The sequence below is a fragment of the Hippocampus zosterae genome, chromosome 8 (genome assembly GCF_025434085.1).
Source record: "Hippocampus zosterae strain Florida chromosome 8, ASM2543408v3, whole genome shotgun sequence".
Lineage (NCBI taxonomy): Eukaryota > Metazoa > Chordata > Actinopteri > Syngnathiformes > Syngnathidae > Hippocampus > Hippocampus zosterae.
This window is the reverse complement of record NC_067458.1, coordinates 14,108,256-14,134,701: the sequence shown is the minus strand read 5'-3', so window position 1 is coordinate 14,134,701 and position 26,446 is coordinate 14,108,256. Positions and strand designations below refer to the sequence as shown.

Sequence of the window (26,446 nt, the reverse complement as noted above, 5' to 3'; positions counted from 1 at the left end):
GCCGTAATACATTTTGCTCGTGGAAAGTATTATAGTGGAAGGGCAATGTGATAAAAAGACACAAGTCGCGCAAATGGATTCATTTCTGACATGTTCAGTATTTCAACACATACTACACGGTGACTACAGCATCATCTTCCTATATGGTATATGTTGTGTGTTTACTGATAGGGGTCCTCTACGTTGCTGTGGTTCCACCCTCACTATCTGGATTTTGTGGTAAAGAAGCAGTTTGTTTAGGTTAAAAAATGCTGTCCACCCTCCCCTGTTGATTTATTTTGGACCCAGTGGGGGTTTTTTCACTGTTTTATTGAGCCTCATTTAGTCATACGTATACAGTACAATAGGCATTTCCTTGCATTGAAATTAAGAACATCTGGGCATCACATCAATTGAAAGAGATGAGATAACAATGCAAAAGGCACAATTTCTTTGAAAATAACAGCAACTAAAAACACTTCCTCTTCACATCACCTCAATCTTAAATGCAGCATCTGTTTCCTAGTAGAAAATCATCTGACACACACAGATGTTGTAAAAATACAGTAATTGAAAACACATGGGTCCTACAAAACCTAAATGGCCCGTGTGCATTCAAACCAGTTCTGACCCCAGAGAGGGAGGGACTTCCCCCTTCACCCAATTGCCCTGCCCAAAAACCGGCAGCAAAAACAGTAAGGACTCTGAGGAAACTAAGACAATGATGCCGAGCTACAGATTTCACGAGCGGACAAAAGAAAACTGAAAGACGAAGGAATCCATGTGATGAAGAGGACCAGGAAAGCGTTGATAATGTGAGTGTGATATTTTCATCACAGAACTTCATTAGCTTCAGAGGGAAGGCAGCGTGTGCATAAGAGATAACACCAACTCCCTGTCTGTGTTCAATCATCTGCCGCCATTTGAGGTAAGAAATGTAGAATGTTGTATGTCGTTGAGTGTGTTTGGTTTAGTAGAGTTGTCGGAAGATTCTGTACTTGCCAAGTCTTACTGCCAGTTATTGAGACAGTGATTTTTTTTTATTGTTAGAAAGAGAATACAGTAAAAGTATAATACAATATTGAATCTGAATACAAAAGCTTATCGGTAAGTTTTTTAATTCTGTTACAGGCGAAGTAGGCTCTCAATACTGGTTGAGATTCTGTATAACAAAGTGCTGCTCTTACTTCAACTAAGTCATACGAGGGGCAAAAAATATATATATAAATAAATAAATCAAAGCACTTTATGGTGACGTAGATAGGCTTGAGACATATTTGGTACACGTTCCAATTCTAGGCAGTCACACCCATACAGAAGAATTGTAATGTGAACCAAAGCAGAATGTGTTTTGTTGCGGTTGTTTTTGTCAAATGGTATGATTCTAAAATTTACTGGAGCTGTTTGCGAGGAGGTGCTCTGGTTGCGTTACTTATCACCAGTCATACGCTCAAAAGAAAAACGGAAACGGTACTTGGACAATTCACTTACTCAGGGGAAATGTATCAATTTGATTTCCTGGGGAGGTAGCTCATGGGAGGAAGTCCTTGTGAAAACTAAGAGTTGCCACTGAAGAGAAACAGCGCAGCGAATAGTCCCAGTTCTGAGAAAGAAAAAAACTCAGCCGTTAATAGGAGTATGCATTCTGTCTACAGCCGAGTCAGCATTTGGCGTTGGCATATCTCTCCTTAACCATGAATGATTCTTATAGCTTGTAACTCTACCACCACAAATTCATGCTGATTGTGACCCACCAGGGCGGCCCGGTAGTCCAGTAGTTAGCACGTCGGCTTCACAGTGCAGAGGTACCGGGTTCGATTCCAACTCCGGCCTCCCTGTGTGGGGTTTGCATGTTCTCCCCGGGCCTGCGTGGGTTTTCTCCGGGTGCTCCGGTTTCCTCCCACATTCCAAAAACATGCATGGCAGGCTGATTGAACACTCTAAATTGTCCCTAGGTGTGAGTGTGAGCGTGGATCGTTGTTCGTCTTTGTGTGCCCTGTGACTGGCTGGCAACCAATTCAGGGTGTCCCCCGCCTACTGCCTGAAGACAGCTGGGATAGGCTCCAGCACCCCCCGCGACCCTAGTGAGGATCAAGCGGCTCGGAAGATGAATGAATGAATGAATGAATGTGACCCACCATTTCCTGAAATTGATTTATATGAAGAAATTGGTCAGTGAGAAATTTTTGGACAATTCCTCTTCCAAAATGATAAGCAAAGCCCCAGTGCATTTTTTGGAACAATTCCCCAAAACTACTGACCAAAGAAATGATCGTTTTTGACAGTTCAGATGCAAGAGTGTTCAAACCTCCTAATTGCATACAATCTCATTCTTATGGACGAGAACCAGCTTTGACATAAAGAGGAGCCGTTGGGGGTCCATGAGCAATTCATTACCAGAATAGAGCACCCAAGTGAATCAACATTGGATCTAAGTATGAATAAAGTGATACATTCGTCGACATTGGTTCATTATAATGAAAAATAAATACGGGTAATCTAACATTTATGTGTCTTTTTCTAGGGGCGTGATGGACCAACCTCTCATCTTGCAAGTGCTCCTATTTCTCTGCTCCATCAATGTTGCTGTCTGGGCGTGTCCGGATGGATGCCGATGTAAGGGAGAAGAAATGATATGCAGTGGTTTATCAAATGTTCCCCCTATGCCGCCATCATCAACTGCCCTCTTCCTCTCCAAATTAAACATCTACTCTTTGAAAGCAGAGGATCTTTCTTCGGCCTCACATGCAATATTCATTGCGATTGATAACACTACTTTGAGTGAGGTTCAACCCGGCACATTTGATTCCTCTGTAAACCTCAAGGCCCTAAGAATTACTGGAACACAATTGCAAGATCTCCCGGAGACTTTGTTCCAAAATCTTCATGGACTTACAACTTTGAATCTAAACAGAAACAAGTTTGCGGCACTTCGTCCAAAATGGTTCTCTCCAATCAAAATGCTTACTGCCCTTGATGTCACTGGAAATCAACTGACCTTAATACCCATGGAAACCTTTCACCCCTTGACTGAGTTGGAGTACCTTTTGCTTGCAAGAAATGCTATCAGTCAGTTACCTAGTGAGGCATTCAAAGGGCTTTTAAAGCTGAAATATCTTCGACTAAATAAAAATGCGCTTCAAGAAATACCCAGTGGAAGTTTCGATGACCTCGGGAACCTGGAGGAACTATCCCTACAGGACAATCGTATTACTCATCTCCAGCATGACTTGTTCTCAAAAACTCCCAAACTCACAAAGCTGTTCCTCTCCAACAACCAACTGAGGACTCTTCCACAGGGACTCTTCTTTCACGTACCTCTGCTTGCCCAGATCTCCTTGTATGAAAACCATCTGGAAAGCTTTGGTCCAGGTGTGTTTGGTCCCACGGCCATTCAAGAATTGTGGCTCTATAAAAATAAACTGAGCCGTATAGAGGCTGATACCTTTAAAAATCTCACACAACTGCGTCTCCTGGTGCTCAGTCACAACCGGATTAGCTATGTATCGCCTGGATCCTTTCGAGGGTTGGAACAGCTTGGTGAAGTATCACTTCACACAAATTTGCTGAAAACATTGCAAGCCGGGACATTCCAAGGTCTCCCCAGCCTTGTCAACATCTCTTTGGAGCACAATTTTATCAATCATCTGCCTGGTGGTTTTCTCCAGGGCTTGAGTCACCTGGGGCAGATCGACTTGAGAAATAACACTCTCACAAACCTGCCACAGCAAGATCTAGATGCCATTTCTGTGGCAGAAGAGATACTTCTTCAGCAGAACCCCTGGAGGTGTGACATGGATATTCTGCCTCTTCGCAACTGGCTGAGAAAGCACCCATCCAAGGCCAACCAAACACTAGTGGTTTGCGATACCCCTCTCAATCTGAATGGGGAGGTGATTACTGGACTCACAGAAGAGGACTTGGAGATACAGAGTTTCGCGCAGCAGACACCGCTGACCCCAACGGAGAGGAGAAGGAGACCAAACACCCCACCTGCTATCAAGACAACTTCTTCATCCGAGTATGAAGTCACAAACGGTGGACAGCAGGAGGAGGGTCACATTCCCAACCATACTTCCATCATCCTCATTGTCATCACGGTCATTGCGACAGTTATCATAAGTGCTACCATCATTGGCTGTCTCTGCTGGAGGAGGAACAAGAAAGGACAAGGGCATATAGGCCGCAGGAGCAGGAACTCCGTGCTGTAAATGAGACCACGGGTTAAAGTGAACTATTCTGATTTAGGCCCTGTATGCGCTTTCTATTTATATGTACGTATCTACAAGTGACTTAGCCATTATGACTGTGTTCACATTTGAGTTGAGCCAACAGTCGCTGACATCCAAAATACGCAAAAGCAATTACAGGGGGTCTTTGGTTTACAATGGAGTTCTTGTACCTACAGAGACGACATAACCTGAATTTGGGCGTAATTAGGGATGTAAATAACCATCCTACACCAATGCAGTAGAAAGGTCACGGTAATTAGGGGAAAAAAATGTATGAAAATCACTTATAGGACATACTGGTAATATAAAACAATAAAATGAAAAACAGGCGATAAAGGATCAAGCTGGTACCACATGATAGGGTATTCTTATGCTGGCACACAAACTAGTTCATTGCACGCCATTCCAAAACACAAAACTTCATGTGAGGAAAAAACGATCTGAATCAGTTGAACCAGGCAGTGGAGATCCAGCTTTAAGAAAACTGAAACAGACTAGAGAATTATTCACAATGCATGTGGTGTCTTAAAAAAGGTTTTTTTTTCAACCGTTGGCCTGGACTAATTCTTCCCCCATTGACTTAATTGAGGGTAACCTCTACATTTCTCTGGCTGCTATGGGCAAATATTTTTGCTTGTTTTAAAATGTACACACATGTACTGAAACATATTTAGACCATAATTAAGAATAAAATCCGCTAAGATAAAATGTGTGTCTTTTAATGATCCAATGCATATCTGATTTTGAATTTTGTTGCTTGAACCATGCCAATCAATCCAGCAAAATGGTTAAAAAAAAAAGAGCAAACAAGAAAAACATCTTCTGTCACCTCTCAAATTGGCTACAAATAAGCAAAATAAAGTACGTCCAAACTGTGGGCAATGTCTCATTTTACAAATAACTCTCTTAACTAAACAACACAAATGTTAATGGATTACTAAAAGAAGAAGGACAATATCTGCCATTAACGAGCAGCTAACGGGCCTTCACCTAACACATTTGCCAGCTGAATCTTTAACAGTTATGAAACACCAACACACCAAAACATCACACCCACTCTCAACGGTGTTATTACATCAGAAGTTCACCTGTAAAGAATAACGGAAGGTTGTGGGGTTGAGAACCGTGTTGGCTCTTCGCTGTTACAATACTGACATCTGCTTTTGACACTTTATAACTACATATACCTTCACACAACAAACAGTAAAGCATACGAGACAAATTTAAACACGTTTGATTTTTGTTTATTTTTTTATTCTTTTTGTTATTATTTTGTTATTATGTGAATTTAATTTTTACTATTTGTAAGGAAGAATTATTTCCATGTTTGAGGGAATATTATACACTGTACTAAACTGCACTGAAACTATTACGCCGACAGTATGTTAAGCATGCGTTTCGGTTGAGTATGTATGACAAGACATTTTAACAATAATACATTTAAATAACACATCTTGCTTGATTGAAAGTGAAAATCGATATTGATGGAAATAATTTTCATTTTATTGTGCCCTTGTATTTTACTAATCAAATGTATTTCACACTTATACAAAATTTCAGTGACGAATAAAATCTCAAAGTCAAAAGGTCGTAATCATTTAAAACTCTCCCAAATCCACATCACGCCTCCAAATAACGGCATTTGCATGATTATTCAGGGTCAGCTGTCACCTTGAACTGATTTAGGTCATTACCTTTATTGTGTGACATACGCCTGTGTGTACGTGCGTTTCTGACCCCCCCCCCCCCACACACACGAAAAAAAAATCCACGTAGAGAAAAAACACGAGTTTGCACGAGTTTTGATACTAAATGTACGTTAACATTCTTTTACCACAGACGTACTTTAAATTATGCTCTTCACGCAACATAAAAGCATCCCTGTTAATATAACCTTTTTAGCTATCTGGAGGAAAAGAGGAAAACAAGAGGAAAAAAGTTATCAAAGTGAATCAGCAGAAATAATATCAAGCGAATCGCTCTGAGCATGGACATTCTTGACCAAGGTAAGAGCGATTTTTAATATTTTAAAATACCTACTGTATATATATATATATAAGCCTAAGTTGACAAGGCTTGCGCATATTCTTGGAATTGGAATATTCTTTAGAACTATCCCAATTCTAAAACATATTAGTCTGATGCTGCAGAGAGTATGAAACCATACCTGGGAAATTGTATTTGAAAAACAAGTGATAAAGTTGTCATTACTTTCTGATGACATTTTGGTAAATACATAAAATAACAAGAGTTTTTTCTTATGTTTGGAGACATGCTGCAACCCTGTGTTGTATTTGGTTAAAATCAACAGCTCAACAATTTCCTTCTCTGCTGTTATCTCCAGTCACAGGAACGTGTTGGGCCACGCCCTGGATGGTCACTGGCAACGTTGATAAAGACAAGAACTTATAAAACCACGTCTGTTTGCATTTCCTTCCTGGTGTAACAACCCACTCCTGCATCCCACTCCAGGAAATAACAGGTAGGGAGAGTGTTCTTTGGCTTTTACAGCATTTCGTTTTGGCAAGTAAATCAGTTTTGTAAAAATCTCTCTATTTCTTCTAGGACATAAGCATGCGGAGACAACATGCCATTCTTTTTGTTTTGTTTTCACTGTTGGACTCCTTGTTGTCTGAAAACCATTCATGTGAAAAAGAGACAGACTGTCCTTCAGAAAACCAAATTGTTTTTAATGCAGCTCAAGAAATCCCAAGGACTCTGAAGGCAGGCGTGACCGAAGTCTTTTTTTTGGCCAGCAACATCAATACAATCCCCAAAGCAGCCTTTGTGGAAAACCCCCACCTGGAAAAGGTGGAGTTCATTAACACAAACACCACCGTTATCGAGCCAGGAGCTTTTGAAGGTCTGGTCGACATGAAGTACGTTGAGATCTCGAGCACACCGCTGACGTCCATCCCAGTTGGAGTCTTTACCCACCTCAACAACCTGGAGAAAATTATTCTAAAATTGAACAAGATCCGTCATCTGGAGCGAGGCTTGTTTGACAGTCTTAAAAAGGTAAGAGAGCTCCAGTTACATGGAAATGAGATTGCATCGATTGAAGATGGGACTTTTGATGGCCTGGAGAACCTCATGTTACTCCATCTGGCTAAAAATCAACTCACCGCTGTGAGAACCCACTGGTTCTCCAAGCTAAGCAAACTGACCACACTGCGGCTTTATGAAAATAATCTCACTGCCATTCCAGAGGATATTTTTCATAATTTACCAAATTTGAAAGAAATTTCTTTGCAAAGCAACAAATTAACTCAGTTATCTGCTAATCAGTTTCCATATAAGGACAAACTCACAAAGATTTTGTTAGACGACAATCTCTTGACAAATTTACCAAGTGAATTTTTTGTTGGCTTCCCTAATCTCAAAACACTGACCGTGCACAAGAATAAACTATCAAGCCTTCCACCTGTGCTTTTTGGGGAATTGACCAAAATGACAGATTTAAGCTTAAGTCAAAACCAACTGAGTGACCTCCCAAAAGCAATATTCAGTCCTCTGAGTAGATTGACCAAGCTCGATCTATCCAAGAATCACTTTACTACACTGTCAGCTGACTACTTTGAAGGACTGCAAAGACTCACCCTTTTGAATCTGCGAAACAACAAGATAGACTCCTTGGGTGCGGATGTATTTGAGAAGATTCCGTCACTGAGCTCCCTGGACATGTCCAGCAACAATCTTGAAACGCTCCCTCAGGATATTTTTGAACCTTTAACACATCTCACGAAAGTGTATCTAAATGACAATCCCTGGAATTGTGACTGCAACCTTTTACATCTCCATCGGTGGATAAAGGCAAACTCTGCGATTGTTCGTAAGCCAGTTGTCTGTTGGAATCCAGAAGATCTTAAAGAACAGGAGATCAAGTCATTGGCAGAAGAGCAATTTATTTGCCCTACTTTTCCATTCACAACCACCATGTTGCCTACGACTGCTCTCACAACGCTAGAACTAACCACCGCCCTCTCAACAATGATGGCAACCACTACTTGGCCAACCACACCTACATCTACGACACCTTCAACTACGACGGCCTCTACAACAATCGCACCAGAAGAAACGACGATTGACATGAAATCAACAGCACAGCAAACAACACTAGTGACTGTCCCTACTACGCCAGTGCCTTTGGTCACGACAAATGCAAAAGTAACACCACCACAGACAACCATTTTAATCACAACCCCACTAGCCAGCACTGTAACGTCCACTCTGCAAACAACCACAATGAAAACTGCTACACCCACAACGACATTAACAACAACAGCTACACCGATGTTCACATTGGCAACCACCACACCCACAACAAGTCTAACAACCTCACCAGCCAGCACTGTGACGTCCACTCTTCAAACAACCACAACGAAAATTGCTATACCCACAACGACATTAACAACAGCTACACCGACGTTCACATTGGCAACCACCACACCCACAACAAGTCTAACAACCTCACCAGCCAGCACTGTGACGTCCACTCTGCAAACAACCAAAACGAAAACTGCTATACCCACAACAATATTAACAACAACAGCTACACCAACTATCAGAATGACAACAACCACACCCGCAAGTCTAACAACCGAACCAGCCATCATCATTACACCCACTCCGCAAATAACCACAACCATTTTCACGACGACACCCGCTACTACATCGGCAGCAATCACAGTCATGACCACGGCACCCAGCACCATGAGCACAATTCAAATCACAACTACACAATCAGCAACAACCACAAATACACCCACAAGTCAACTGACCACCACTCAGGCGACAAGCCCCCTTCCTAAACCGACAACCACGGTCATTTTCACCTGTCCCATCCAGGAACACCCCAAGAAGGCACCCAGTTTGTTATCATACAAGGACACAAAAGCAGCTTTGCAGTGCAAATCTCAGGCACTAATGTACAGCGCTCTTCTGCTGGTGGAGGTAACTTGCACATTAGTGCTGGCTAAGTTCACCTTTTCTCTTTACCGCCTGCTGTTGTGCAGAGAGTTGATGCAGCACAAGGTCAAACTCACCCACTTCTCCTACAGGAAAGAAGTCATCCTAAGGCCTGTGTAGGAGACAGAGACTACTTGTGTGATGTGTGATGAGGTTCATGACTTGTGATACACTGATGTGGATATGCAAATATGATATTAAGTTTGACCTTAATTGAAACATGTGTTTTCAAAGCTTTTAACAATTCCAAACTGTTAAACATTGTGAGAGTAATAAAAACAAAATAAATTTTAAAATAATGTCAAGTTTATTGTTGTTTTTGTTATGTGATTGTGTGTGTGTGTGTGTGTGTGTGTGTGTGTGTGTGTGTGCGTGTGTGTGTGTGTGTGTGTGTGTGCGCGTGATGTTTCTCACCGACCAAACCGTGTTAAAATTGGTTGAGAATACGACGAGTTATGATTGACTGAAGCCAAACACAGTTACTTCAATACAAATAAATGAAAGCGATTGCAGATGGCTATTAGGACTGCACGTACTCAACCAGCCAAGCTTTTTGCTCGTCAGCATATGTGTTGATAGGAAGAGGACCTCGCTTCTTCTCCAGTTGTTAATGGGACTCGTTACTGCCACCTGCTGGCAGCGGCAAGGCACCGGGCACTTTCAGCTGCTTTTCTGACCCATCAGTAAGACTCATTCATTAAATATATCAGACAAACAGTTTGTTAAACGTCTGCATGTGTAGTACCTATGTGATAAAAATATGTATATTGGTGATAAAAAGACAAATATACAGTGCCATTATTGCGCAAAACAAATTACAAATGCGCATTTCAATCCAGAAACATGTAAAAAAAATAAAATAAAAATAAAAAACAATACCCGCAACCACAGTCACAAATGTGTCACGAGAATCTTCAAATGTGTGCAAGGTGCAAATATGTACTGTATATTGATTTGCATGCGTAAAATCTATCGTTAAAAGTGTATATAAAACTAAGTGTGTGATCTGTAAACACCGCGACAGTCCTGTCGTGTATGTCAGAACTGAAGCAAAAGTCACACGTTGATACGGATAGATAGAGATTCTTTTTACATATTTTTGAATTGAAATATGCATTGCTAAATGTTTGCCTCCAATAATGGCCCCATACAAATAGCAATGTCTCGTGTGAGCGCAATGCCAAGTGCCTGCGTGGGCAATAAAAGCACAATGCCTCTGTTCAATTCTCACGCAGGTATTTGAACAGGAAACACACCAATTCAGCTGTTTTATTAATATGAATGAATGAAGTTGAAATTGCCATTGTTGGACTGAAATAAGGACCAAATACCTAAAAGTGAAAATGATTTCATGTAATATGATGATGTTTTTTTGTTTTTTGTTTTTTTTTACTTTTCACACGCAAGTGAGTGGACAATATGGCTCTGCTTGGCCTGACTGCATGTCTTTTCATTTGACGCCGTCCTCATTAGTTCTCGAAAGAACTGGACTATGGACACTAATCATTATAGCTAGGATGGGGAACCAAACTGAGACCATTTGATCAGCCCAATTCTAAAACATAAAGCCTGAGAGGAACTGTTATAAAAATCCCAACACTCAAATGCTGATAATATGCAATATTAAACACTTGCATTATAATAATAATAATAATACCTTTTATTTATATTCAGTATGGTACCTGGTAGTTGCAATGGAAAGGTTATCAACCTCAGTTTTAAATATTGATTCAAAATTTTTTAAAGTGCTAGATTTGTATTGTGATTTGTATGTGTGGTGCGTAGAATTGCCTGCTCATGTGTTTTTGAAAATGACCGCATGGACGGTTGGTTCCATGAGGGTTCTGAAATCAAGAAAATCTCTCGATCGTTAGAAGTGCACCACTTGGCTTCTTACAGCAAGGGGAGCCAGAGAACCACCACCATGAAAGTCAAGTCAAGTCAACAGTATTAATAGAGCACTTTCAAACAGCCATCGCTGCATACAAAGTGCTGTACATGGAGCAATTTAACATGCACAGTAAACAGTAAGACAAATCGGTAATAAAGGCGGTAGAAAGCACCAAACAGTAAAACCAAGAACAAATCTAAGTCATGCTGAGTCGAATGCCAAAGAATACAAGTGAGTTTTGAGGAGGGTTTGGAAGAAAGCACTGGTGTCTCAACGTAAACACAAACAGCAACTCAAACTTCTACACTGCACAAGTGCATTGTCCATTGGCTGTATACCAAAAGGTGTTACTGTAATTGCATCAGTTTTCCATTGTAATTTAGGAATCTTCTTTTTATATTTTTTTTTTGTTGTCCGTAATGACCGTTCAGTCGTCCTCTGTCCCAGTCGTCTTCGAGCAAGGTGCTTTTTATTTGTATTTTTATTGATTTTCTGTCTGTTTTGAAGCAACAAAACAGTCTCAGGAATAGTGCGGGGTTTTCTGAATGTAATTAGAATGTCATTATTTCTTATTATAAGTTTTTTTTTGATGAAAAAGGTTCTTTACATAATGAATGAAAACAGAGAAACAAAAAGAATAAGCATAGAAGTAAAAAGTGAGTGAGTGAGTATTGAACATGTGTACAAAATGAATTCTACAAGAGGGAGGGACTTAGGGACCCTTTGGACAGTGACAGAGATAATGGTGTCATTGCACGAATTACAAGTTTCACCTTGGCTTTAGCCCAAGTTAATGATGAGGTATCTGCTGTATACATAACACAGAAGAACACAAGCTCATGTCCACATTCATGAACTAATCATTTGGCTCCTAATTGGCCTCCTCTTGTTTCTTATCCCACTTGGCTGACTGAACTATGGGTCAAAAAATGGGGAAAGGTTGGAGTTGAACTGTTATTAAACTCACATGACTGTAATTGATGAGGCAGCACATGTGCTAGTGGTGTGCACGTCTACTTCAGTCTTCGCAGTCAAGAGGTTCTGGGTTTAAATCTCGGATTGGGCCCTCATGATTGGAGTTTGCATGTTCTCCACTTGCTTGTGTTATTTCATACTGCGCGGCTTCCTTCTAAAAGTAGATCACCAGTCATGGAGCACACACCCTCTCTTAACAAAAAAACAACAACAAAAAACATGCGACCCATAGACCTTGAGAAACATGCAAAATCATATTACCTTGCCTCGTCTTTCTAACGGCAAATGACCGTGACCTTGTAGTGGACATTTAAATATTAATTTGAATATTTTAGAGAAGGAATGCATTGAAACAAAATATGTTTGCAGATAAGGAAGAATGATAACGGCTGCACAAATTACTTTTGTTGCTGACGAGGACATAATGCTCCAAATGGAGTCTTCCCTCAGAGAAGTCAGTAATTGTTTTCTTCAATTTTCTTGAAGTGTCCATTGTTAAAACATAGTGTTGGTTAAAAAAAATACAATCAGCAATCATGTTTATTTTACAAAAAAAAAAAAACTAAATGGATCCAGTGAATAAGTCATTTCAAATCACTATTTGTGGAAAGATGACCATTAGTAAAACCCACACTTAGAATTTGCAGTTATGATGACTCCAAGCCGCTCTGTGGGAATGCAACAACACTTGCATTAAAAGAAGAGGATAGAAGCTAACCCGGTGAGGTCGAATTCTTGTCGGCCCTTTTGCTCATCCATCTTGTGGAAACATGCCCCATTTCACACCGCACTTGGTTTTCTTGGAGTTCGTCACGCCTCAACTTGTGTCTCCATACCGTAGTTTAAGGTTGTAGTTGCTTCGTTGGACAGGATTAGAAAATGTTCCATTGAACATTGCGGTGATCAGCAGTTTGCTAGTAGGCGTGGCTTTGTCGAATGTCTGGATATCAGTTTTTCGACAAGAAATGTAAGGTCAAAAAGGTCAAATTGTATAGGTAGTTAGTGGATTCCTATAGTAGTAGCTCATGAGCCGCATTATAGCTGTCACCGTTTCATCGACATAAAAAGGGGCTCTTAATAATGACCCATTTCATCTCAGCGGAAGCCGCCACATTAAGTCTGATGTTTGTTTTATCATGTTCGTGTTATAAACCCAATCCTTTTTTACAAAAGGGAATCCCAGCATATATCCCATTTTAATGACTGTCTTCCACAATAATTCACAATGAAACCACAGCAGAGAGAATGAAGTGTCTAAATGTAAATGGCTAATAAATGTCAAAAGTTCTGACGGGCTCAGACAATCTTGGCAAACAAAGATTAAAAAAAGACAGCTTACAAAACATCGGGGGCCAACACTCTATGGTAAACTATACTGGATGTAAATATTATAAATCATAAAACATTGACATTTGATGGATGTTGTTCCCTTCGAAATAATCAACTAAATCTCTGAAACCTCAGGACTAACATGAAGGTGAGATGGTGTCTGAGCGGATGGAAAAGGATGTTACCAAACTACTACAACATTTTTAAGACATTAAAGTGGGCATGTTATGGAAATGTCACTTTTTAATGGTTTGCATACGAAGAGTTCACATGTTTCTGGAGGAACACTTTCATATTTACTTGCTTGTTATCGGTGTATTGAGCTGTTTATTAAAAATGCATATGCCTTCTTTAAATCTCCTTGTCCACATGGAGTACAAAAAAGAAGATGATACACGTTGCCGTCGTGTGTAACATCGACAGAGAATATAAAATGATAGATGTTGTCAAATGATAATCAGAAGAAAGGCGCACATTTGGGTCAGACCACATCCCAAACCAATTTGCAGTGCAAATGACCCGTAACGTGCATCACGATCCCAAACATGGAAGTGAAGCTAATGATTGGAGTTACTGTCTTCTTGTCGAACGTTATTATGCTTGTAAACTACAATAAATGGTGCTACATATCTGCGAGTTTTTGCTTGTAGTTGTACATTACAGCAAGGCCGCTGTGATTGATGTTGACGCGTGGATGAATCGTTGTCCCTGTTGACAAAATAGGACATTGACTCCAAGTAATTCATAGCTGTCACACAGCTCGTGCTCCAGGATGAAAAGATAAAGCTGTGCATTTCTTGATTCCAAGTGACCCCTGAGGTCCGAACCTTGATAGGATTACGAGGCTTTCCCCAAATCAATGGCGGAGTTCCCAGACTCCGGCTAAAGGTGACTTAAATTGACTCGCTGTCAAGATTAAATGGCGGAAAATCTAATTAGTGTCAGATTTGTCGAAAAAAAATTGGCAGTTGATGCCGGATGTTTTTTTTTTCCTTTTCATTGTTTTTGATTAATATGTTTGAAAGTATCAACAAAAGAAGCTCATTAGGGTTGATGCTGATGAGGAAAACAAGATGATCATAATCCATTTTACCAACGTGAAAAGTCTCATGCAAAGAGCAGCAAACAATAAACTCAACCATCCAAGCAGCGTCCCATCCTAATATGTTGCTTCAAAAACTTTTTAATTACCATACACTGTGATGTAACAATGTATTACGTAACTATGTAAGTACTGTATATCACACTCTACAATTTGTTGTCAAAGTATTTGTATTTGCTTTTACTTCTTTTTGTTATCGCTGCTGTCTGCTCCCAGGTCAGCATTGCAAATGAGAATTTGTTTTAACTGCCTTGCCTGGATAATGAAGTTTAAATAAATTACCTTGTTAACGGTTGATGGCAAAACGGACTTCACCTCAGCTGTCCAATTCACCACAGATGTGCGTTAAGATACTAGCGACATAACTTTTGGTCGTTTGGACGATTTCTTTTGCTTTGGCTTGCTAGCGCAAAGTTTAGATTGGATTGCCGTACGGTGTCATTGACGACAGCATTAGTACATTTTCTTCATTAGAAAGAGGCTTCAAGATGTTTATTTTTACTCTCAGTTTCCAGCGACACCAAAGCAGCACTGAGAGATGATCGTACACACCATCTCCGTACCACACAACAGACACACACATCGGGTATTTAGCCTGCTTTGAGAGGATTTCCATAGCAGGAACACACAATGATGACTCACCTTTCATGAGCCAATTGTAATCAGTTTTTGTAATGCAGCGTAAATCTAGGAATGGCAAAGTGTCATTTGCTTCTAACACTTCATCGTGGCGCACCTTGACCTGGCCTATGTGAGGATGCTGTCTGTGGGCTTCAGCTCTGCGTTCAACACCATCATCCCTGAACTCCTCCAAGATGTTCCATCTGGGCATTTCTCTTCCAGTAGATTGACAATTTGGTGTTGGGAGGGGGGTTGTGTCATACACTGATGCACGATCGGGGGTTGAAGGTGGTCACATTGCATTGGCTAAGTTTAACCACAAGTGGAGCTCTTCTTGCAGTTCCTTACTTTGCACGTGCTGATCTCCTGCAGGGACTTCAGTGAGTCCATTCGGCTTCCACCATATACACTGCGAGGCTCTCCTGTGCTGAATTAAAAGGGATTGAGGGTATCCACTTTAATTGGTTGGGAGTCAAGCACAAAAATAGAGCCCGAGGGGTCTCCCAGGATGTGTTCTCTCTCCACTGCACTTCTTCCTCTACACAAACAACTGCTCCTCCAACCACCCAGCTGTCAAACTTTTGATGTATGCAGATGACACAGCAGTCATTTGCCCCATCAAAGATAGCGATGAGTTCAACAGAAAGTGGAGTGGGTGGTGTCTTGGTGCAGACAGCATAACCTGGAGCTGAGCACAATCAAGACTGTAGAGATGATTCTGTTCTTCGGGAAACATCCTTTGCTGCCCCTGACCTCTCCAAGTGCCCTATGTAGAGTGTCAAGACCTTCAAGTTGCTGCGAATCTCTTGGGGCCTAAAATAGGAGGCCAACATGAAATCCATCCTCATCAAGGCTGAGCTGAGAATGTACTTCCTGTGGCTCTGAAGCATGGCTTGCTACAGGAGGTGTTGAGGCAATTCTATACAGCAGCCACTGAATCGCGTCATCGATCCCTCTGGTCTTGTATGGCTACATAGAAAGAATAAATTTGATTGCAAGTGACTGCTGCCAATATAATCACGGGTAACCCCCTACTTAGCTCTTAAAGACTTTTACGCTATGAAATCCAAGATTAAATCAGGAAAACTCCTCTTCGGTTCACCCCATCCTTCACCTTTTCCGGCTCCTTCTCTCTGAGAGACTTGACCATAAAAAAACTATAATTTTCAGACATTCCAATAGCTCCTTTCTCCTTGCCATTAATTTAAACACCGGACTAAATTGTCCCTCTGGGTGATTATGAGTGCACATGGTTGTCCGTCTATGTGTGCCCTGTGATTGGCTGGCAACTGGTTCATGGCGTACCCTGCTTACTGCTCGAAGACAGCTGGGTTAGGCTCCAGCACGCCCTGCGACCCTTGTGAGGATAAGTGGATTAGAAATTGAGTGGAAGGATGAATTTGTGAAATCTGTGTAACCCGCTAAATGATTGGGCCTTCATGAATTTTGCTTTCTGCTAGATGCTGCCAAGTCGTGAAATCAATAATGCTGCCATTGCCGCACTCTGTGTCTTATGCAATGTAAACTTGATGCTCTGAATCTTAAAATTCCACATGGTTGACACAATTCTCAAAAATATCTTGAAGAGATTGATATAAAGAAACAGGACCGTGAGTGTTGCAAAGCACAACATGAGGGGTGTCCTGGCTGGTCCACCAATAACATAGAACACAGCACTTGGATATGAGGGAGGCCCTTGTTTGTGAAAAGGAGACCTACATCCAGAAGGGATGGTGAGAATGAAGAGAGTGACAGACACAGCAATCTTGACATTTCGTATTCAGCACTGGTGTAATCAGTTCTGAGGATTTTGAACCAACACAAGATTCCGGTATACTGTACTTTGAACCTGGTAATACCCTGAGACAAAGGATGACACATCCCAAGATTGGGCAATGGACACCCTGTACTCTGCAAAGTAATGTGGTGTATGCAATCAAGTGCAGTGAGGAATGCACAGATACATATATACAACCACCAAGCAGGCATATGGCACAGCACAGGTCAAGATTCCGCAGTCTGCCCATGCCTGCCCTCTTTTGCGGCAAAATATGTGCATATTCTTGACAGAGAAGACAGATGTTTTGAAAGAGGATTGAGAGAGACCATCTCCAAACAGAGGAGGTGGCTTACATATCTTCCACATACAATGCCATCTTCTTATCCATCCCAAAGAGACACCATGATTTTTGCCTCCAACAAATAACAGTCACCAGTGACTGTCGAGGCAGCGCCACTGTCTATTTCCAACTGACTGGAATATTAATGCAACTCCGGAAGGTATCTTAACGACTGTCGTTTTGCATTCCAATTGCCATTCCGTTTGTGGATGGGGCGTGCCTCCAACTTGGAACATAAATACTTGGAGTTGGGTTTGTCACACCAACTGAGGCAAGTGCAATCCAAACCAAGCTTTGTTGTATGAACTGGGGGCGCCTACTTGCTTAAGAGGTGATACATTGAGCCCTGTGGGGTGTATTTCAAATCTCATTTGTTCAAGGAATAGCCCCTTTGCCAATACAGTAAAGTTACACTGGCCAGCACAACTGATTCTGAAGTCCTGGGGCAGATTAGCGCTGACATAGCAGCACAGCATATACTGAAATCTCAGTTTGTTTTTTTAAATCGAACAGCCACTTCCACATAATGGAAGTGGTCTAAACAATACAGACGTGACAAAATATAGAGAATAGGCTGTTGGGAAGAAATGAGTACAGTTTCATCAAACAAGTAATAGAATTTAGCTTTTAAAAAAAGGTATGTGCTTCTGATAGTGTTCAGACCGACAGAGAAGCCCTATACAAACGTTTTCAAAACCAAGTGAAACTATGTTTTGACTCTCATGCACAATGCTTCCGTTATTCCAATGCACCCATGCAGTGTGTACCAATTAAACTTGCAGTGGATACACGATAGGTGCTCCTTCCTGCAGGGCAACAGAATATGATCAAAATCTAGTTTTCGTTTTGTTACTCATATAATAGCATGATCCCCATCTGTCAGTTTGACTTCTACATTTCAGCATTATTATTTCTCCAAACATTTGGCAATGACACTATTGACACCCCCAATCCCCTCATGGAGCTCCTGTACAAACCATTTGGTAAGTGGGATCCCTGCGGCGAACGGGATGTCTAATTATGATCGTTGTAAAAGTGAGATAATTATCGCGCAAAACTAAAGCCACACACCCACCACCTGTGTCGTTGCTTTTACCAGCATTTTCCCATGCTTTTGTTATGAAGAACCCATATCTTCCAAACTGGGCAAGTAAATGAAGAGGAAGTGAGAGAGGAGCACAGTGAGTGATCAAATGAGGGGATGACTCATCGCGTTCTTGACTCATTGGTATGATGGACATGATAGATCCTGTTGGAACGCTTCGAAAGGGTAAAGGGTGAGACACATTCAAATGGTCTGTTGGTCCATTAGGTGACCATCTAATTAACAGACCCACCCTCCCATTCATTGAAAGGGTGCATACAGAAATTCAATGTGTGCGTTCAATTTGGTGCCGTGAGATATGAATTTAATTAGTTACGTGACCATGTGCATTACGCAATACTCCTCTCGCCCCCCTCCAAAATGTTTGTGATTTTGTGGCAGCCTATAATGACTCATTGAAATTTTTTTTTTTAATGTACTCAATATTATCTCTTCATGTGGCTGCACGAAATAAAATCACCTGGCTCCAGATACATATATTTAAGTAATGTACCTCAATCCAGGTGATTTTATTTTGTGCAACCTCTTGACAAAATAAACTCGAGTAAATCCAACACCCCATTTTACAATGCACTTTAAAGTAAATATTTTAATAATATAATTAGGCCACTCCATGTTTCTGTCCTGCCTCAAGACCAACCTCAACATTACTGGCTGCACTATGTCCTGTTTTCAGTCCAACCAAACAAACCGACAAATGTTCATCCACACGATCCTCCTATACCGCTTCTGGCTCACGGTGTTCTCCAAGATTCCGTGCTTGGTCCTCTCCTCTTCATACTCTTCATCCTCTACATCAGAGGTGTCAAACTCAGGTCCTGGAGGGCCACTCTCCTGCATGTTTTTCAAGTCTCCCTGTTGCAACACACCTGGTTCAAATGAACAGGTTAAATGTCAGGCTTCCGTAGAGCTTGCTGATGATCTGATCATTTGAATCAGGTGCGTTGCAATAGCTAGACTTGGAAAATATGCAGGACAGCGGCCCTCCAGGACCGGTCTTGACACCTGTGCTCTACATCCTCCCCCTTGGCAACATTATATGTCATCATGGCTTTTGTTTTCACTGTTTCACGGACAACATTCACCTCTACAACTCCATCACATCCATGAACTCCAATATCCACTCCACGCTCATCCATGACCTAACTGACATCAAAGCCTGGATGCAACATAACTTTCTCAAACTCAACAGTGAGAAAATAGACATAATATTGATTAGTGCCAACAACATAATAAAATCCACTGACTACTTCTCCCACAATTTTGATAAAATCACCCGTATGCTATCCCTACTCGTCTTCCATCTTGGCATTCTTCTTGACCTCACTCTTTCATTTGAACCCCACATCAAACAAGTAATCCGGATTGCATTCTTCCAGCTCAAAAACATAATTCGACTTCGTCCATCTCTCACATTCTCTAATGCTAAAACCCTTTGTCATGCCTTCGTTACATGCTGAATTGACTACTGCAATAGCATTCGTTCCGGCACAACCTCAAAAACCCTCAACAAACAGTCATATATCCAAAACTCTGCCACCGATCTCCTCACTCGCACCCACTCCTGTGAACGCAGTACTCCCGTCCTTCAGAAGCTCCAATGGCTTCCTGTCCCTCAATGCATCCAGTTCAAAATCCTTCTCTTTACATTCAAAACTCTCCATAGTCTGGCCCCTTCATATGTCATAGATTTGCTCCACCACCATGCTCCATCTCACTCCTTCTGCTCCTCTGACCCTAACTTCCTGTCCCGCCTCTGTAGCGCCAAGTTCAAAACCTGGGCAGACTAAGCCTTCTCCAGTCAGAGTTTCTCCTTGGGAGTGTTCTCATTTTAAATTTGTGTTTGTTTATTGGGTTCAAAAATGGCAGATGCGTTGCTGACTGTGGTTCTTGCCCACATGCAAGGGCATTACAATATTTTTATTACTCATTTTTTATGCTAACATTACTGAAAGGGTGAAAGAGCTGAAATCACACACACCGACACACTCACACACAAAATGCCAAGAGTCGCAACTCAACGTATCACCATACTTCATTTGATATTTATAATCTCTGTTGGTGCACTAATTGACCGTGCCACATGTAATAAAGCACACAGATAAAAGGAGAGCGGCCAGTGGGTCAGCTTGACGAGCATGTGAATGCAATCTCCTTTTGTTGGCCACCACATTTGCATTTGAAACACCCTATCAGTAGTCATCAGTAGCGAGGGAAAAATCAAAGCAGCCTTGATTTACCATTGTGAAAATCCTGCTTTTACTGGGAAATGCACAAATATGTGTGCATGTGATTAATGCACACTTGGTTATCCAGAGCAGTTCAGTCATCATTACAACTGCGTTTTCCCAGAAGAGATTAACCGTATTTCTGTACATATCTGAAGGAATATTTGAGAAACATTAATTATGAATACCATGCTGCGCACAGACAACAGCAGTAATGAAGATGGCAGAAATACTATATGTGCTACATATTTAAAATGTCCGCTTCCTTTGTGGACATCTGGACATTAAACATGTAGGCCTTGTGATTGCCAACATTAGCAGCGACAGGCAAAGTGCACGGGACTATTATCTGGACACTTTTATGGGCATGTCACTTGCAAGGAATCAGAGCTGAACGGGGGAGTCTGACAGAATGAGAAGGTGTATGTCAGCATTACACAGATGGTCACAAAATATAGAAAAGGCTGGTGGGACATGAAAGCAATTTTCATCTGAACAATAAAAAACACCATAATGGAATGTGTAGAAATAAATTTTCACTGCATAGACAAACACATTTCATGACTAAAGATTTTCTGTGTAAATTAATTAAAATGCAAAAAATGTGTCCATGTTACTCGTTACATGCTGCACTTCAATATAGAGGCACGGGGTCAGAGTGGTACTTTAAGTTTAATTTGTTCAGTCAGTTACTACCAGTAAAAAATATTTTAACATGAAACAAACAAACAAAACAAAAAAATCCCCAAAACAAACGTCCTTATGTCCAAGCCAAAATTTAAGGATAAAATACTGTTTAGCATTCATAAACACTCTATGTTCCATCTTGTGTAAGTACGGCAATAATTTCACATCCACATACCATGTCATATTGAATGTGTTTATTTCATACAACAGCATTAAACATAAATTAATAATAAACAGATTACATAAATGAACCCCACAATATCTAGCAATGGTGTTTTAATTTCAGTGATTGCTCCCCAAAAAACAAACAAAAAAAGACAGAGTTAAAATGGCAATGGTTTGGCCAAGTTCGTGTACACAAGCACCACTAGAAATTAAACTTGTGAGAACCACCCATCCATTTTCAACACCGATTATCCTGAACAGGGTCGCTGGAGCCTATCCCAACTGACTTCAGGCAAAAGGCAGACTACACCCTTAACTGATCGCCAGTCAGTCGCATGGCACATACAAACGACCATTCACACCCACGTATTCACCGTCACTGAATGGTAACCAATATAACTACCAGATCACATTTAAAGAAGCCAAAAGAGAACATTTATCAAATCTAATTCAGGCTAACCGTCAAAAGCCACGTCTACTATTTAACCCTCGTAGTCCACCGCTTGCGATAAATGTAAAATTATGTCTTTGAATCAAAGGCAAAGGCATTCAGAAAAACACGAGAGAGCTGAAACGTATGGGGGGGGGGGGTTCTAAAATGGCCTAAATTTCATGACGTCACCAGCTGATAATTCTCAGGCATTGCAGCAATTATAAAACAGGTTTTGATTCCGTAATCTTCACAATCTACATATTTTGCACCATAGAGACCCATTCTAATTCATATTTTTGAATGCATCGTAAACCTAATGTGTAAACATGCATTTCACGCGATTTTTACGTCAATCGCTTTGTTTTCGTTTGGACAGACGTATGCATGCCACATTGTTGGGTTGAGGTCATTCCAATTGTGCAACTTTTAGGTGGCGCCAGAGGATCGCAAATTAGTTTGACTTTTTGCAGGAGGCTTCAAACCAATGCATTTTACATGACCACATCTGGTCCGGATTGTTAGTAGGGCTTGGTTGGGACCTCCAGACACAATTTTTTTTTCCTTTTGCAAAAAATAAGGAATTAAAAAATCCCACAGAACTAATAAAAACTATATATGTATGGATAGCACAGATGCCTCTGAACATTTTGAGTGTTTGAAAAAAAAAGAATGTTTGTATAACACAAAATACATCATTACAACAATTGTAAAATGCATAACTTAGGGTTTTTTTCATTTGAAGGACCCAAGGGTTAAAATTATTGATGTCCATGTTCTGTGTTCAGCTGTGTTAAATTCTTTTGAAGCTGTGGCCTTGATGTTTTTGGAGGATGTGGTTTGCCAGACTAAGCCAATTGGCTCCCCTTAGGATTCTGTTCCTCTGCGTTTCTTTAAGGATATTTTCCTGAGTATTAGTAAATCGGTCTTGGCCATTATCGACAGCAGCCTGTCTTCTGGTACAGTTCAACAATTTAAACATGCTGTGGTGCATCCCATGCTCAAGATACCTGGCCTTGATCAAGATGTATTGTCAAATTTTATTACCAAGCTGCCTTCCATATAAAAAAAAATCTGGAAAAAAGTGTCGCACATGCAGTTAAAATCTTTCTTGGATGAACATGATTCATCTTGGAACTTTTCAAGTCAAGTTTCAAGACGATGCGTAACATCTACGTGAGTCTGGTTTTATTGGATTTAACTGCAGCATTTGATACAGTGGCGATAGCGCCCTTGAGTGGTTGCGTCCTATTTAGCTGACAGAACCTTTTGTCTTGGCCTTGGTTGTCCGAACTGTCACACTGTTGTGTAGTGTTCCACATCTGAGGCCTCTGCTCTTTTCACTGTATCTGCTCCCATTGAAATTCAAGAGCACTTTGAAACTGTAATTCGTGCCTTCGTGACATCTCGGATGGATTACTGTAGTGCACTTTACTTTGAAGATAGCAACCAATCCTCCACTAAGCATCTCCAGTTGGTCCAGAATGCTGCTGCTTGCCTTTTGACTGGTACTTATAAGAGGACTCCTACTCTAGCACCCCATTCACTGGCTCCCGATACATTCTTGACTTATTTTTAAGAACATATTATTTGTTTTCAAAATGTTAAATGGTAGTAATTTACTAAGAATTATTTCACAGACTCCCAAGCCACAGCTTGCGGCCTGCATCCACTACAGTTTGTACTCTACTAAAGTAAGGCATTGAATGCTACTCAAGAGGAGACTGTGGGCAGCACTGCTGAGACTGTGAAGTATAATGTTGCAGTGTTTTTGTACAGCAAGTAAAGCGGTATCAAGTTAAGTATGTCCTACGCAGTACTGTAATGCAAGTTGTGTGATGTTTTGGAAAGTTCTTTACTACTTTCCATTGAAAGAACTGAATATGCATGACGTTCTGTGCTGAATCACAGACAAGTCAGTCAGTCAGTCAGTCAGTCAGTCAGACAGCAGCCATTAAATCACTGACAATGTCCTTTATTGTAAATGTAAAACACAGATGAGATTTCAGAGACAATGCGCAGTATTAGATGACATCACATTCAGATAGTTTTAATTATAGAGGCGGAGAGCAGCACTTTGACTGATAGTCTGCATGTCGTTTTGATGGATCACTCTCTTAGTTTAGTCTCAGATCAATCTCCTCCAAAATTGGAAGATATCCGCTTTGACCTGCTTTTGAAAAGCAACAGAATAGAAGTTCAATTATGGTACTTTGGTGGTTTTAGTGGACAAGCTCATGATGTTCAGTCTTGCAGGGAGTGAAAAAAATATACCTGGTGATAAGATTCCATGCTGTTCAATACATCACTGTGAACCAAGACGCTTTAATCAAACTCTGATCGGGAGTCAGATACCCGCAGACACTGATACTCCATTGAAAGGGCCTCCTGGTGCTAAATCATTCAAACTATCTGGCAACTTTTTGCCCACTCAGCTGTCAGACACATATTCTTTCAGCTGTGTGTTCAGCACTGTCTCATGGGTAAAGTGAGTGAAGTCATAGCTGTCCTTCAAATATGCAGTACATTATGAAATGAGCGTGGATGGTTGTTCGTCTGCGTGAGCCCCGCAATTGTCCGGCAACCTGTTCAGGGTGTCCCCTGCCTGCTGCCCGAAGACGGTTGGGATAGGCCTCACGCTAACATGCAACCAACATTGTGAACATCAGTTGGTGCGTTCCTCAAGTGGGCTGCACACGTACCGATATTTGGGCTGAATTTGAGCAATCAAAGTCTGATGTTTTGATGACTCAAAGACTCAGTGACAAGTAGCCATTAACATACCGGCATATCAATTTGCTAGGCATATTCGTTCTGAGAAGGCCGTGTCGCAGTATATTTGAAACATCGTATCCTATTTTGGCCAGTAGATGAGACATGGGATAAAATTAAAATCTTAATTTTTAATCCAACGCTTTGTCAACTAGGCATGTGGTCTTCTTCTGCTTATTAATCACCTTGCCAAATGTCTATTTTGGACCCTTTCCTTCATTCATCATTTTTACTCTGTACTATGTGTTCTCCTAGGCTCACAGATTTGTCTCGAAAAAATCAATTTCATTAACGGGCACTGCCACCTGCCATCTAAATGAATGGAATGGTGTGTAAGTTCATCATGAATTCATCAAGCATATTGCCATTACACTTCTTTGCGAGTGTCATGCCTAATCATCTGACATTTTTCATAATTATCATGAATCATGCCTCTTGTGCCGCTTCAGGTGTCCCAGATAATTGAAGGGAGCCTGCGTGTTATTGTCATTTTCGACACTGCTGACTCCGTACAGGGGCACGGAAGGGTGCTGGAGCCTCAGCTGATATCACCCTGAACTGGTCGCCAGTCAGTCGCAGGGCCTCAGTGATATTATGTACAAATAATTCACATGTACATGACACCGCTAAGATACATTTCCCTAACGCTAAATTGAGAAGCGTTAGTCAACATGTTGATAATGAACTTCTTTACAGACTCATGATGACTCATGACTCAGATTTGTTCTTGGTTTTGCTGTTCGGTGCTTTCTACCGTCTTTGTTACAGATCTGTTGCTTTACTGTTGTATATGTTAGTTCCTCCCTGTACAGCACTTTGTATGCAGCGATGGCTGTCTCAAAGTGCTCTATAAATACAGTTGAGTTGAGTTGAGTTGAGTTGAGTTTAAAAGGCTTCACCTTTGTAACTTTATGCACAATGTGGATCAGATGTACCGTCACGAGGCAATATAATGAAACAACTCACAGGCTTCGTAATGGAACACCAGCTGGTAAAAACAGTATAATTGAGTTTCACAATAAATGAAATGGTGACTCACGATTAATGTTGTGAGTCACCATTTCATTCTTCTTCATCTTCTTCATGTAGTCATTTTTCAACAAAATTTAACAAAAGACAATGTTTTAGCATTTACACTGCTTTGTCATAAACCTTGAGACATTTCGGTGTTCACGAGCAAACTTAATGCCAGTCTGTACGAGTACCTTCTTAAGCAGAGAAACCTTCTGGACACTGGACAATTTCAGTGCATTACAGTGTAGTGTGGTGCCACTGTGTTCTTTGTGACTAATGTCCCAATTACCCTCAGATCTTTTACAAGTTCCTGTCTTGTACTTTGAGGCTGCACCTGCCATCTAAATGAATGGAATGGTGTGTAAGTGCATCATAAATTCATTGAATTCCTTGTGACTTTTTTTTGCCCCATATATAGCCAAACCAAAAGTGGTTTTAAAGTGATGATACATTATAAGGGAGTCCTTATAATGTATTTGGAGGTGTTTTCCTTTCTGTCCACTTTTGGTCTGAAAACATGTCGATCAGCATTAGCGTAATACAGTGGGCGTGTTATCAATTTTAAGTGAATCTTTACTAAAGTCCTTTTTAACTTTTCTGTGTTTAAGCGCAGTGATAATGTTCAAATTATGGATTATATTACAATAGCTGAAAATAATGTTAAATCAACTTTTTAGGAATACATCCTCAGCCTTTTTTTTATGAACACTTACAACTGCTATGCTACCGTATTTTAAAGTTGGTCATTATGGTGGAACTTGGAGAAGACAAGTACATTACTTGGTATTAAAGGTTTGAGAAATACTGAGGGCCAAGACAAACTAATAC

The 26,446-nt window shown here is 40.8% G+C and overlaps 1 protein-coding gene across 8 annotated transcripts; it reads left to right on the top strand.

Annotated features, from left to right (window-relative positions):
• The first annotated feature begins 545 nt into the window (after positions 1-545).
• On the top strand, positions 546-9,478 carry LOC127606112 (leucine-rich repeat-containing protein 15-like). 8 transcript variants are annotated; one of them, XM_052074161.1, is made up of 5 exons: positions 546-907; positions 2,504-2,595; positions 6,556-6,693; positions 6,777-8,548; positions 8,681-9,478. In XM_052074161.1, exons 4-5 carry the CDS (start codon positions 6,786-6,788, stop codon positions 9,297-9,299), a joined length of 2,382 nt encoding a protein of 793 aa, XP_051930121.1. In that variant the 5' UTR covers positions 546-907; positions 2,504-2,595; positions 6,556-6,693; positions 6,777-6,785; the 3' UTR covers positions 9,300-9,478. The 8 variants fall into 8 exon arrangements, with proteins under 8 accessions (XP_051930121.1, XP_051930119.1, XP_051930117.1 ...); XM_052074159.1 differs by having other exon boundaries at positions 547-794; positions 6,777-9,478; XM_052074157.1 differs by having other exon boundaries at positions 547-907; positions 6,777-9,478.
• Positions 9,479-26,446: the final 16,968 nt, after the last annotated feature.

Coding starts and splice junctions, on each gene's coding strand:
- LOC127606112 (XM_052074159.1), top strand. CDS start 6,786: ATGCGGAGACAACATGCCATTCTTTTTGTTTTGTTTTCACTGTTGGAC.